This window comes from Podarcis erhardii (assembly GCF_964252035.2).
Source record: "Podarcis erhardii genome assembly, chromosome: 8".
In the NCBI taxonomy this organism is placed as follows: Eukaryota; Metazoa; Chordata; class Lepidosauria; order Squamata; family Lacertidae; genus Podarcis; species Podarcis erhardii.
Window position 1 is genome coordinate 16,202,954 of NC_138499.1, and position 15,136 is coordinate 16,218,089.

Here is a 15,136-nt window from a genome sequence, read left to right on the forward strand (position 1 = left end):
GGGTCTGCGACTGAAACAACAAAGACGGCGGATGGCTAAGTGGATAGGAACAAACGGCGTTGTAAATCACTGCCGAGTCTGAACCTCCTTCGCTGCGTTTCCTTTCTTCATCTTTTTTTTATTTTTTAAATGAGCTGCACTGCACTATCTCCCTGTATGTGTCATCTTGCACTCTTCTGAGAAGCTGATCCTAAAAGATGCCAGAAACTCTCATTGGAGTAGTCAATTGGAGTTGCATGCCATGTGGCTTCTTTTAAAGATCAATTTAAAGTCGTCTTGGACAACTGCGCATTGCTTGCCTCTGAGGCTCTTCTTTTCCCCAAATGGTTTTCTCCCTCTTCTTAACGCAATGGACAATTCGCTGTCTCCGGCATCTATCTTTAGCCTCCTGTCTCCGGCATCTATCTTTAGGCCCTTTCCCAACAGGTGCCATGGTGATTTTGCCCAGCAACAAAAATAAGTCCAATGTTGGTGAAAACTACCTGGCTAAAAACAAAATGGTACCCTACAGGTGGCAACTGTGGGATTACGTCTCATTCAGAAATATGTGTGGGGTTGGTTTTGGTTTTTTTTTACAGAAAAGATCAATATTTACAGAAAATATCAATAGTGTAGTGCTACTTCCTGCCAAGAATATTGTGCCTTCTGGTGGTTGTTTTTTCAACAAATAATAACAATAAGAATTGGGCATGCCTCTTGGCACATGGAACAGATAGATACAGACTAGCATGCTGGCTACATGGAAATAAAATGTGAATTGTTTTTGTGGCCTCTTATACATTTGGCTCCCATTTTGTGGATTATCAATATTTTAAGGCATAAATGCATTAAAAATCTGATGAAACCAAATTTTAGAGCATAAAATGGGGCCCTTTATGAACACAGAAAGCTGTTTACTGAGACTATAGCTCTACACTGACTGAAAGTGGCTCTCCAGAGTTTCAGACAGGACAGGAGTCTTTTCATGCCAGGGATTGAACTTGGAACCTTCTGCCTTCAAAGCAGATCCACTACCACTGAGCCACAGCCCTTTTCCCACTAGAAAATAAACCTCTGCTTCAGGGAATTGTTGTTTCTGTTGAGCTCTAGTTCTATTCTTATAAGTAACTGACTGAAGTAACTTTGCCCTGACTTGACCTCTGAACTACCTCTGGTGGCCCTCTGGTGATTCCTAAATCTGCTGCTGGCACAGGTAGTTTTAACCATCTAGTGTTAGACGAGATGAGCTTTTTCTGAGTCCAGGCATCTCTCTCCGCCAGTACAGGAGAGTAGTTTTGGCTCACCTCTTACTCCATCTAAAAGACCTAAGAGAAAGATCACTCCCAAGAGGAGACAGAAAAGACGTGTTGATTCTTCCAAGAAAAGAAGAAAAGCGCCAAGAGCGGAACAATACTCTGCGGAATCCCGTCGGAACAAAGTAAGTTTACAAAATTGACACGCACCAAATTCTGAAGCTCTTGTTTGATTCTCTCTTTTTTCAACTTTGGAATTCTCTTCTTCAGAGTGGAACTTCCATTGCGACCATCTTGAAAATATGTCAACAGACTGCTACTGTTTAATCAGCAACGGCAGTCTGTCTCGTCTCCCTCTTTTTTGGACTTATGTTCTCCTTGTACTAGCCCGATCATCTTAACTGTTTCAAAATATGTATATAAGTGGTACAGACAGGGCACACCAGCAAATAAATCCTGCTGGGAAAAAGTTCATCCAAAGTTCTCTGTCCACAGATGGAAATGTCTAGACAAGCCCTTAGAGTCAAGCTTTTTACCAGACTTCATATCATCCTTTTCGGCTAAAAATCATTTCTTGAAATGGGTGTATTTCCATCTGGAATAGTCTTACCAGTAGTGCCTGAGGGTTGCTGAGGAAATATTACGTTTACTTCCTTTCTTAGCATGGCACAAGGCTGCTTTTAGCATCCCCCTTACAACGGGGCATCAAAGGAAAAGCTAGGTCACAAGAATTGGTCTGTAAAATCTTTTCAATTTCATGGCCATCAGCTTAATATTTGATGTCAGCCATTTGTTTTGGAGGACTAAAATGCCTCCTCAGAACTTCAGGAATGTTTTGAGGTGGTGAAAATTGGTGAAAATTGGCAAGTGATATTGGGGCAATCACAACCCAGGATTAGCAATCTGCACTTGGACATCTGTGGGATGTCTTCACTAAAGCTTTAGGTTCTTCATAGGTCGTAGAAATGGCTTGGTTTGACATTGTGGAGGCTTGCCGAAGGTTCCCTAACTTTTGAACCTGCAGAAGTAGACTGAAGTTGATGTTTGTGTGTGCTTTATTTTACAGTATTAAAAATGCCTAGCTTTGGATTATTTCGGTCAATCTGGACGTAGGACGTAAATGTATGTGACTGGTTGTCTTTTTCATCTTGCCAATGCCACTGCTTCAGGTTTCCTCAGAGGCAAATATTCCCACAAAAGCAAACAAGCAAAACCCACCCCAAGCCGCTCATTTGAAATTCATGAGTACTCCAAGTCCAAACTCCCAAGTTTAAGACTTGTGCATTAGAAAAGGTGGTTGGGGGGGAGCTGTTTCTGTGGTTCACTAATAAATAGGCAAAATGCAGTGTTGTGTAGGAAAAGAAGCATTTGCCCAGTAGCTTTCATTCTTAAATAGACAGTCGCTCAACTTCACTCTAAAACTAATTTGTTAGATGGTCAAACATGAAGGCTATGCAGTCCTCTGATTGCATTGTCCCACGAGGAATCTGAGGGAAGTATATTTTATTAAATACAGGCATCATATTTGTTTGGAGAAATGTATTGGCAAAAAACCTCCATTCTAGGTCTTGGTAGTGCATTGTGTGGTGCTCGGATATTTTGATTGTATACGTCTATTGTTTAAAAGTATGGATTTCAGGCATCTTTAATATCTTTAGCCAAGGCCTTTTTAAACAGTTTAAGCAAGTGGACTAGGGGCTCACTTAAAATTTGAAGTCTTCTGTTATGTTACTTAAGAATACGAGTCTACAAAAGACCTGCGTTCTAGCATACTTCACAAGCTGGTTGGTATTTCCATATGATCATCTCAGTTTCTTAGATCAGTGATTTCCATACAGGGGCTCAAGCTTCACCACCGTTTGAGGGATTTCACAGAAAATCTTACTATCACTTCGAATGTCATATATGATAACGCTCATGTGAAAAACATGGAAGGATAACATCACGGGGAGTGCAAATTAGTGGAGATGAAGTTTATAGTCCTATACACACTTATCTGGAAGTAAGTCCCATTGAACTCAGTGGGGCTTACTTTTTAGTAGATATAATAATAATAATAATAATAATAATAATAATAATAATAATAATTTATTATTTGTACCCCGCCCATCTGGCTGGGTTTCCCCAGCCACTCTGGGCGGCTTCCATAAAAACCAAAAATACACTAAAATATCACAGATTAAAAACTTCCCTGAACAGGGCTGCCTTAAGATGTCTTCTGAATATCAGGTAGTTATTTATCGCTTTGATATCTGATGGGAGGGTGTTCCACAGGGCAGGCGCCACGACCGAGAAGGCCCTCTGCCTGGTTCCCTGTAGCTTTGCTTCTCGCAATGAAGGAACCGCCAGAAGGCCCTCGGTGCTGGACCTCAGCGTCCGGGCAGAACGATGGGGGTGGAGACGCTCCTTCAGGTATACTGGGCCGAGGTCGTTTAGGGCTTTAAAGGTCAACACCAGCACTTTGAATTGTGCTCGGAAACATACTGGGAGCCAATGTAGGTCTTTCAAGACCAGTGTTATGTGGTTTCGGCGGCCGCCCCCAGTCCACCAGTCTAGGATTGCACCATAAGCCTCATCAGTGACTACTAAACATATGGAAAATGGGGTGCTGGGCTTGCTAGTCCCTTGGTCTGCTCCAACACCGGATTAGACTATGTTCTTTATCTTTCTGGACTTTATTTTACTGACACTATACATTTGAAGGTATGGTGATAATGCCCCAAGTCCAAAGCTGGGGTTTGGCTGTGTAAAATTGAACTGGAAAATGAACCAAAGTGTGAGAGTTGGGTGGGAAAGAGCTGGTTTTCACCCTTTGTGTAAATATATGCATATTTAGATGTTGCATCCGCTAAGAGAGATTGACAAGATCCTGGGACAACTAATGGATGGGCTGAAGCAGTTGAACCTGCACCGATGTGTCAACATTATCTTCGTTGGTGATCATGGTAAATATGTATTTTATTTTATTTTTCAAAATTTATGCAAAAGTCTCAGCAAATTTTTTTGGAATATCTAAAGGTATCCAGTTACAGATAGGTAGCAGTGTTGGTCTGCCATAGTCAAAACAAAATAAAAAAATTCCTTCCAGTAGCACCTTAAAGACCAAATAAGTTAGTTCTTGGTATGAGCTTTCGTGTGCATGCACACTTCTTCAGATACACTGAAACAGAAGTCACCAGACCCTTCTATATAGTGAGAAGGTGGGGAGGGGTATTACTCAGAAGGGTGGTGGGATTGGGTGATTGGCAGATAGCTGTGATGAGCCTGTTGACGACTCTTAACGACTGCAATAGGTCTTACAGGAAAAAGCAAGGGGTGAGAAGGTGAAAAATGGCTTTGTCATGTATAATGAGATAAGAATCCAATGTCTTTGTTCAGACCAGGTCTCTCCATGGTTTTAAGTTTGGTAATAAGTTGCAATTCAGCAGCTTCTCTTTCCAGTCTATTTCTGAAATTCCTTTGTAACAGAACAGCTACTTTGAGATCTTGTATAGAATGTCCTGGGAGATTGAAGTGTTCTCCTACTGGTTTCTCTGTCTTGTGGTTCCTGATGTCAGATTTATGTCCGTTTATTCTTTGGCGTAAGGTTTGGCCTGTTAGGTATCTAACTATCTGGATAACCTAAAGGTATCCAGTTAGCAAAAGATGTCAAGGGAGTGTTGGTAAATGAGAGACCTGCTTCTTCAGGAGTCATTCGAATTCCAGCGTGTGTCCTCATGTTTTTAAGATGTACACATATTGTCATGTCTTCAGTGGAGAATAGGAGAAACAAATGAAATGAGTGCAAACACAAATATCTAAAGGAAGTCTGAAGAGGATGAGGTGTTGTCTTGCAGTGGTTTGTTCCTACTTCAGACCTTCTGAAGTCTAGTCTCGTTTGGAGATTTGTATTTGACTTTATCACATTTATCACTAATGTGTCAAACAGTTTGCTGGGAGATGAACTACTGAAAGGTTAAAAGCAACAACAAAACAATCCGGCCGAAGAAGGACAGTTCAGATGTCACCCGCCTGAAGAGTTCACTGCTTGTCTCGCAAACCTATTAATTTAGTCATAAGAACTGAGATTCTGTTTGGGCTGCTGGAACAACTTTTGAAACAAACCCACACAATATGAGTTCAGTCTAGGACAGAGATGATGGCTATCTAATTCCTTATTTGAGCATAGGTTGTTGATGGGTCAGGGCTGCAGCCCCCAGAAGTGAATGTCAAAACCAGTTTGAGATTATTCTAGGCAGATAGGATGACCTCATACAACTCTTTGATTCTTTACGTTTGGTGAGTGTGTGTGAATTCTTTTTACTGAAGTCTGGCCAGGGTAATGTGCAATCAATCATTTCTAAGAGTATAAAGACAAGAATAACGCCAAGAAGCTACAACTATAACTACAGAAACTTTGACAAGGTTGATAATTTAGTCATGGACCTCAGGTGTATTCAGCCACCTCTTATTGCTAACAGGTGTTTTGTAGGGCTATTTTACTTTTAAAAGCCAACGCATTAGTATTTTCAGTGTTCAGGTTGCAGTCTTAAGTATACGTTCTAGAGAGAAGAATCATGCAAGTCAGTGGAGCCTAAGCTCTGAGTAAACATCCTGAAGATTGGGCTGCAAGTCTCTGTTTTTAAATTTGCTTGAATTCCTTAGCATTGGTTTACTGTGCTTGTCATAGTTCTTTGATATTCTAACTGCATTTTATTTCCAAGCCTGATTTTATGCCTTTATCTTCACCACAATCACCATCTTAGCAAAATCTTAGACACTTCTGGTTGGTCTTATTTATGACTAGGGGTGTTCTCAGGGAAGTTGCCATTGGACGGGGGGCACATGCTGTGAAGTTAAAGAAGTAAACTGTTAAGGGCTCCCAGAGTCTTAGCCTCACCATCAGTTTGCTCTCAAGTAACAAATATTGATGCCGGAGTCTCCCTACCCCCTTCTAAATCATGTTTCTTGGTACAGGGATGGAGGATGCCGCTTGTGAAAGAACTGAATATTTAAACAACTACCTGTCTAATGTGGATGACATAATTCTGATACCAGGAACACTGGGGCGCATTCGTGCCAAAGCTAACAGCAATGTCAGATGTAAGTTGATCTTAGCAGTGTTCACCTTGCACCTTTGTGTGTGTCCCGATATATATACTTTTCCTGCTGCCAGAAATGATGTTAGTATGAAGATAACACTCTTGCTGAGAGCGATCTTGTTTTAAGAGACACTTCCTAACTCAGGGATTTTGAGATACCGGTGATGTTTAAAGGTAAAGGTAAAGTGACCCCTGACCATTAGGTCCAGTCGTGACCGACTCTGGGGTTGCAGCGCTCATCTCGCTTTACTGGCTGAGGGAGCCGGTGTACAGCTTCCGGGTCATGTGGCCAGCATGACTAAGCTGCTTCTGGCGAACCAGAGCAGTGCACGGAAACGCCGTTTACCTTCCTGCCAGAGTGGTACCTATTTATCTACTTGCACTTTGACGTGCTTTCGAACTGCTAGGTTGGCAGGAGCAGGGACCGAGCAGCGGGAGCTCACCCCGTCATGGTGATTCAAACCGCCAACCTTCTGATCGGCAGGCCCTAGGCTCTGTGGTTCAACCCACAGCACCACCTGTGTCCTACCAGTGATGTTTAGGAATGACAAATTCCCTATTTATTTTCTTGCATTTATCTTCCACTTTACTTTCTCCATGGAACACAAGGGGGCACACATTTATTTCTCGGATGATTGCCAATCCCAGTACTGACCAGAACCAGACTTGCTTAGTTGTAGCAAGCTGTAGCAAGCCTTGAGTGCCTTCAGATCATTACCTGCAGTCTGTTGTTTGACAAGGAATGGGGAACCTATAGTCTAACAGGTGTTGATGAGCTACAACTTTCATATATAATATAATTTATTATTTATACCCCGCCCATCTGACTGGGTTTCCCCAGCCACTCTGGGAGGTTCTTAATAGAATATTAAAAACATGAGAAAACATCAAACATTAAAAGCTTCCCTTAGCAGGGTTGCCTTCAGATGTTTTCTAAAAGTCAGGTAGTTGTTTATTTCCTTGACATCTGTTGGGAGGGCGTTCCACAGGGCGGGTGCCACTACCGAGAAGGCCCTCTGCCTAGTTCCCTGCAACCTCACTTCTCGCAGTGAGGGAACTGCCAGAAGGCCCTCAGCGCTGGGCTGATAGAATCAGAGTTGGAAGGGACCACAAGGTTCATGTCACCCAACCCCCTGCAGTGCAGGAATCCTTTGTCCAATGTGGGGCTCGAACCTACGACCCTGATATCGAGATCCTCATGCTCTACATCAGTCATTGGTTGTTGTAGTTGAGCAACATTTGGAGAGTCACAGGCTCTCTATACCTGTCCTAACAGGTCATTATAATATTTCATCCAGTGGGTTGGATCTATGGAGCTGAGAGTAGAAGTGTCGGGAGCAGCTGACATTATTCTGCAAATAGGCAATAGTCCCCACAACACTATAAACCAGTAAGTTTTAGAGTACCATATTTTTTGCTCTATAAGACTCACTTTTTCCCTCCTAAAAAGTAAGGGGAGATGTGTCTTATGGAGCGAATGCAGGCTGCACAGCTATCACAGAAGCCAGAACAGCAAGAGGGATTGCTGCTTTCACTGCGCAGCAATCCCTCTTGCTTTTTTGGCTTCTGAGATTCAGAATATTTTTTTTCTTGTTTTCCTCCTCCAAAAACTAGGTGTGTCCTGTGGTCTGGTGCATCTTATAGAGCGAAAAATACGGTAGTTATGCTTACACAAGTAGAACATCATCCTGCCTTCTTTGTTTCACTATTCTTGTGCAGTGCTCTAGCACAAAGCATAAATGTTTCTTCCACAAGCAGGAGACCCTTTCCACACATCTAAATGCATGGTTTGGATCCATGCCAGAATGCAAAATAAAAGCATTTTTAATATGAAAGCTAATTCTTGTTCTGGAAACTTTTTCTCTAGCTCAAGGTTCAGTTGATTTCTCTCTTTTTTCCCCCTTTCTCCAACAGATGATCCAAAAGCTATCGTTGCTAATCTCACAGTAAGTATTTGCTAAGCACACACTCTTGTGGCTTCTAATTATGGGCTGAGCATGTACAATGCTACTAACATGGAACTTGGTCAAGAGGATGCTGATCAGACCATCATAGAGCCTCCTAAATAGGACCGTTCATGGGTGTGGAAGAAAGCTCATCATGATTTCCACTGTTTTGTTGCTGCTAACAGATTTTTATAACTTTTCTGGATAACATGCACCAACATAATGCCTTAATTCTCTGAACACAGTCCCTTTATCCCATCCCTTTGGAAATGGAAAAAAAAAACTCTTTTCCAAGTAAATATTTTGCTAGTACTCCATTGAAAGAATTGACATCTCTGTTTTTAAAAAGTGAAGAAGAAAAATGAGTTTAGACTTGGAATTAGGTTCTTTGGAAAATGGAAGTCATCTCAGCATTGTGTTAACACAATTTCTTTCCACCCTCAGCTCCCCAATCTTAAAGATTTTGGTGGAAGAAATTAAGCAAACAGTCTACAATTCACTGCAGTCAATTGCAGATGACAAACTCTCAGAGCCCAAACTGTAGTGGTTGTATCCAACCAAGTTATACTCGTAGGAGACCCATTTAAATTAATGGATCTAAAGTAGGTATGCCCACTATTTTCAATGACTCTAACTTTGGATTTGGGTTGTAAGAAGGCTGCCATTTCCCTCCTGCTCTTTCTTCATCACAATTGGTGCTGTTTCTGTTTTGACACGGTTCGGTTTCCACCCAACACTAATTTTTTCACGTTGCTGCCTGCTGTTTAGTGTCACTTTTGCAACTTACAAATTTAGCATAATCAATTCTGTAATTATTTGCACACTGTTCATTTCAATGTGAAGGAAGCATCAAAACAAAGTGGAAAAAGTCATTCATTGTGTATCGTCCACAGGCTTTAAAAAAATGGTTTTCAGCAAATACAAATTGTTTTAGCTGGATTGATACCGATCATATTCACTGGATTAATTTCCTTTCTAGACCTGGGATGGTCAATTTGTGCTTCTGTTTCCTATTGGAATTCTCTGACATCCCAACATTAGATGTTACTGTAGGTGTTTGGGTCATGAAGCCTCAGCTCGCTGCTTATGTGCCTGTAGCCTCAAGTTAAGTCCTCACCTGACCATGGGTGTTTGGCAAGCCTGCTGCCTGAAACCCTGTGGAGCTGCTGCCAATCAGATTAGACAGTACTAGTAAAGGTAAAGGGACCCTTGACCATTAGGTCCGGTGGTGGCCGACTCTGGGGTTGCGGCGCTCATCTCGCTTTATTGGCCGAGGGAGCTGGTGTATAGCTTCCGGATCATGTGGCCAGGATGACTAAGCTGCTTCAGAGCAGCACACAGAAACACCCTTTGCCTTTCTGCCAGAGTGGTACCTATTTATCTACTTGCACTTTGACGTGCTTTCGAACTGCTAGGTTGGCAGGAGCAGGGACCGAGCAACGGGAGCTCACCCCGTCGTGGGGTTTCGAACCCTAGGCTCTGTGGTTTAACCCACAGTGCCACCTGTGTCCCAACAATACTAGTATAAGTGGGCAAATGATCTGACGTGATATAAGCTTTATAAGAGATAGAGGGTGCACTGCTATTATGTAAGGGTAGGTTTAGAAAGGGTTCCTGCTTCTGGTGGCAGATGACTTGGACAATGACCTGCCATTCCCTGTTATAAACTCCCTAGCTCAGTTGGTAGAGCATGAGAATCTTAATCTCAGGGTCCTGAGTTTGAGCCCTGGGCTGGGCAAAAAGGTTCCTGCACTGCAGCGGGTTGAGCTTGATGACCCTCGTTGTCCCTTCTCCAACTCTGCAATTCTGTGTTTCAGTGCAGGAAGCCTGACCAGCACTTCAAGCCATATTTGAAGCAGTATCTCCCTAAGCGTTTGCATTACGCGAATAACCGAAGGATTGAGGATATTCATTTGTTGGTGGAAAGAAGATGGCATGTGGCCAAGTAAGCAGACGTCTTCCTCCGCTTACGACATTTTGCCTTTTGAGATTTCCAATGAACTAGATCTAACACCTGTAAAAAAAGCAGTGAATTGAGCTTGGTTTCTTATCCATAGCTAAAGAAACCAGCCATGTCTATATCAGTGGCTGTTGACATACAGAATTGCTGCATGGTTACTCATTAGTCTCAAAAAGAGAGTCCTATAGAGAATTATAAAAACGTACATCTTGCAAGCTGGACTCGATAATATTGAAGAGTTTCCTATAATTTTTCTTTGATTTCCTTAGCGGCACAGCTATAACAGTATGAAGGATCCTCAGAATTATAAAATAATATTGCTTTAGACTAAGGCTGCAATCCTAGCCCTGCTTATTTGTGGTTTACTTGTGAGTAGCTGTTGTTAGGATTGCAGCCTAAGTTTTTCAAGAGTTGAGAAGAGGTTTCTTGCCAAAAAAAATTCTAATGGTGTGTTAGATTTTCAGTAACATTTAACCAGGATGGCTGACTGTCTGTCTGTCTGGGGGCAGGTTGATTCAGTTCACAGTTAAAGTTGAATCTTTCAAATCTGCAGTTCCCTGAAGAGTATGGAAACAGAAATGCAGCTGTCCTTTGAAATTCACACCTATCTGAATTTTTAGCTGCCCAATCAAAAGAATGTTTACAAAAATGCATATATTAGCGGGGAAATGCGAGTGAAAGCAAATATATTGGTGAAAATAACATGCAAAAACCTGTGGTATTAGGATAAATTGCTTGCATATATACACATGTCAAAACTCCATACAAAGGCGTGTGTGTTGGGTTTAAATTTGCACAAAAATGTTGAATAATTTTCATGAGGTATGGGTTTTTTAAAAATTGCAAATTGCTGCAGAAATGGGAAGAACTGAATTTGAATTGAAAGTGAGAAACAGAGAGAGTCAAAATTAACAGATCCTTTTACCCCTACCTTTGCATAAATAACTGTCTTTCTGCAATTGGGTCATTTCCAGATGAACTGGTAATTGAACATTCAACCTGATTTATTTGCACAAAGTTTATCCAATGGTTCCGCAACCTTGCATCAAGCCATTGTTATCCCACATTTAGAGCATTGTTGCATCGTTTCCCTTGCCACTAAAAGTTAGGTATGGGGGGGGGTGTTTGGCGGGGTTGGGGAGCAGGCTTGCTTCACAACCATGCCAAATCCGCTTCAGTTCTGCAACCTGAATTTGCTGGTCTGTGATTGAATTCCACCGGTAAAAAAAGTGGCAGTCTATAGAGGTGCCCTCCTTGGGGAACTGAACCTTAAGCTGCATTTGAACTCCTTTGTGGCAGTAAAAGAACAACAACATCTTCTTAAAACCTCTAGGAGACCTGGAGACGTGTTTAAGAAAATATCAGGAAAATGCTATTTCCACGGAGACCACGGCTACGATAACAAGATCAATAGCATGCAGGTAAGCGGTGGCAGAATACTCAGAGGTGGTATGGCAGGTGTTGTTAGCACAAAAGTAACGTTCCTGAATTGGCTTAAAGGGTAGGCAGAATGCTTTGTCTCCCAGCTGGGTAGTAATATTGCTCTCCCTGCTCATTAGAGGTTCAGAGGAATTGTGTGTATTTCCGTTCTTGGAGATAAGCAGCACGGGGCTGAGATTGGAAATGAAGCCTCTGGCTACTTGTTTGAGATGAGAAGCTGACATTACCTTCCTAATCCCTATTCCAGCACAGGAGTGGAAGTAGGTGGGAAGTCTCAAAGTAGAAGGCAGCATTTCCAGACATTTCTCTCAAGCACTGGAGTGGACAAGGCTGGTTATGGGGGGTGTTTGTGTGTAGGAGCATCTGGCTGCTTGTGTTTGCGACAGAGGGAAGACTACAGGTCTGTGTGGACATTGTGTGTTTAAGTGCAGACACGGGCCACAAGCAGCTGGCACGTGGCCCTCAGAAGACTGGCTTGAACATCAGTGTGGCCCTTTAAATAGCCGCTCCCTGATTACAAATTGCATTCGGCCACAATGTTTCTTCTTTTCTGTCTTTGTCTCTTTGTCTCTTAGACGGTCTTTGTAGGCTACGGACCTTCGTTTAAATTCAGGGCAAAAGTGCCTCCTTTTGAGAATATAGAACTTTACAATGTGATGTGTGGTAAGTGGAAATACTCTTTCTTTCTTTCTTTCTTTCTTTCTTTCTTTCTTTCTTTCTTTCTTTCTTTCTTTCTTTCTTCTGTTCTAGGACCACATTTTTCTTTTGAGCAGTTCTGTTGCAGGCTGAAGAGCAGAATCCTATATTGTTGCCTCTTGCAGGGCAATCTGCCATGCTTTCTTAACTCCCGTTGCTCTGTCCCAGCTCCTGCCAACCTAGCAGTTTGAAAGCACACCAGTGCAAGTAGATAAATAGGTACCGCTGCGGCGGGAAGGTAAACGGTGTTTCTGTGCACTCTGGTTTCCGTTATGGTGTCCCGTTGTTCCAGAAGTGGTTTAGTCCTGCTGGCCACTTGACTTGGAAAGCTGTCTGTGGACAAACACCAGCTCCCTCGGACTGAAAGCGAGATGAGCGCTGTAACCCCATAGTCGCCTTTGACTGGATGTAACCATCCAGGGGTCCTTTACCTTTACCTTTACCTTAACCTGCCCTTCAGCAAAAGTGCTTTCAGTGTGGCTAGACGAAAAACGCGCAAGACGAAAGGGTTTTCCATTTCTTGAGTTGCTTCGCAAGACGAATTTGCCTATGGGCTTGCTTCGCAAGATAAAAACGTCTTGCGGGTTTGCTTCCCTTTTCTTAAAGCCGTTAATACCCAGGGAATCCGTGCTCCGCAAGACGAAAAAATCGCAAGACGAAGCAACTCGTGGAACGAATTAATTTCGTCTTGCAAGGCACCACTGTAATACTCCAGCAATAATTAAAATTCAGATAACGTCACAACAGCCAGGAGTAAAACATGGTGGTCAGGTGAAATTGGCTTAAGCAGAGATTGAAAATATGTTCACCTGATGCTGGGAAGACTGTTTCTGTCTCTGTGCCCATCTCTCCATCATCTATCCCTTTCCACACATGCCTCGAGGCATTGTGTGACATGCAATAAAAACAGTTAAAAACTGCACAAGCAATAACACCAGATGAATTTAAAAACAATGCGAAGTAACAGCCATGGCAGAAACCTCTCCTAAAGAACAATTTCCTGGTGACACACCATGAGTTGCTGCCTCCGGAGACAAGGGGCCATTCAGTTTGCAGTCTTGAAAGTGCCACAGCGAGCTGCCATGCGGAACTTAGTTTCATTCTCTGCACCTTCCAGATCTCCTTGGATTAAAGCCCGCTCCTAACAACGGGACCCACGGAAGCTTAAATCACCTCCTGCGGAGCAACACGTATAAGCCAGTCATGCCAGAAGAAGTTACTCGGCCGCTCTATCCTGTGGCTACAACACCTTCGTCTGACTATGACCTGGGATGCACCTGTGAGGACAAGGTAAGGCCGTGGGAAGCTCTAGCTACTGGGAAGGTCCAGTCGCCTCTTTGGATGTCTGCTAGCAGTGTCTGAAATGGTGACCAGTGTGCAACACGACCTGACAAGTGATACGAATCATTCTCTCCTGGACCTCCATTGAATGTGTCTCAGGTTACCTGTAGTAGGCTGATTTGCCCCCTTGCAATGAGCAGTTCTCTGAACTGGTCTCCTCCCTGCTGCTGATAATAATAATAATATTTTTTTATTTATACCCCGCCCTTCCCGGTTCAAAAACCAGGCTCAAGGCAGCTAACAACAAATTTAAAACCCTTTAAAACACTTAATTATAAAAGCAGCATAAAACACAGTATAAAAACATGAATAACAATAAAATTCAAAATTCAATTAGATAATCCCCAGGGCTAGCTGGCTGAATTTGTCCTACTTGGGCCAGCGAGGAGGCCAAGGGAGAATTAGCTGTGGGGTCTCAGAGCGGGTGATCTTCATAAAAGGGGAGGGGGAGGGAAGAGAAGGGAAATAAAAGATCAAGCTGAATTCAAATTAAAGGCCAGGCGGAATAGCTCTGTCTTACAGGCCCGACGGAAGGAGGTTAAATCCTGAAGGGCCCTAGTCTCATGAGACAGAGTCTCATGATGATGAGTAGGAAGCAGAGAGCAAGTTCCACTCCCTAGACTGGTTGTAAGGAGATAGGCACTGGCTGAGGTCGATCTTGCTGGGTCCAGTGGCACTATGGCACCCAAGAAACCTCCAAGCTGCACCCCTTCCACGGAAACCTCACTGAGTTTTTCTCAGTTTTTCTCCCTTAAATAATACATGGAGCTGAAGGAGGAAAATGGAAGAGTGATTCTCTGTCCTGCTTCCTGTTTCAGCTCTATGTTCCTTTCACGGATCAGGTTAATTCTACTGGATCTGACTTTTACCCAAGTTCATTGGGAAAGTGTTGCCTGTGTGTGTGTGTGTGTTTGTTTTGGCGGGAGAAAGGGAGGCGATCAAGGGGAAGGGGAGAGTAATCACAAAAGCAGCTGGTGCTTACAGCACTTGCTGAAAAATCCAAATGTCACAGTAAGCCCCCAAAGGTTGGTAACCCTTTGGTTTTTAAAAATCTAAGCCTTTGTATGTTTTTTTGCTGCAAAGGGAGCCAGTTTTCAAATGCTGAGATGATGTGGCATGCAGATTCCTGGAGAGATGGGACCTGGAGTCTTGCCTAATTAAAGGTTCATGCCCATGTCCTGCTATAAGGAGGCCTCCAGGGCAAAGCAGTTGACTTGACTGCAGCTTGAACCTTGCACAAATCCATCCAACCCGTATGGTCAGTCTTCTCAGTTTAGCTGCACGGATTGGCCTGGGCATCCTACCAAGGAGAGGACTGTTCAGACACTCATCAAGAGAAGACCTTAGACAAAGAACTGAGCGGATTTTTTATAACCCCTTTTGATTTGGCATGCATGCAGAACTTTAGCAAATTCTTTCTTGTCAGTAGTTGCTTGCAAA

The 15,136-nt window shown here is 42.9% G+C and overlaps 1 protein-coding gene across 4 annotated transcripts in view; it reads left to right on the forward strand.

Moving 5' to 3' along the window:
* ENPP2 (ectonucleotide pyrophosphatase/phosphodiesterase 2) overlaps positions 1–15,136 on the forward strand; it is an 85,298-nt gene that overhangs the window by 53,986 nt on the left and 16,176 nt on the right. For 3 of the 4 annotated variants that reach the window (XM_081874120.1, XM_081874119.1, XM_081874122.1), the window contains 8 exons: positions 1,265–1,417; positions 4,069–4,177; positions 6,189–6,314; positions 8,228–8,259; positions 10,077–10,204; positions 11,553–11,640; positions 12,235–12,322; positions 13,473–13,645. In XM_081874120.1, the coding sequence (XP_081730246.1) occupies positions 1,265–1,417; positions 4,069–4,177; positions 6,189–6,314; positions 8,228–8,259; positions 10,077–10,204; positions 11,553–11,640; positions 12,235–12,322; positions 13,473–13,645 (897 nt within the window). The remainder of the gene's footprint in view (positions 1–1,264; positions 1,418–4,068; positions 4,178–6,188; positions 6,315–8,227; positions 8,260–10,076; positions 10,205–11,552; positions 11,641–12,234; positions 12,323–13,472; positions 13,646–15,136) is intronic. The other variant, XM_081874121.1, reaches the window with a different exon arrangement.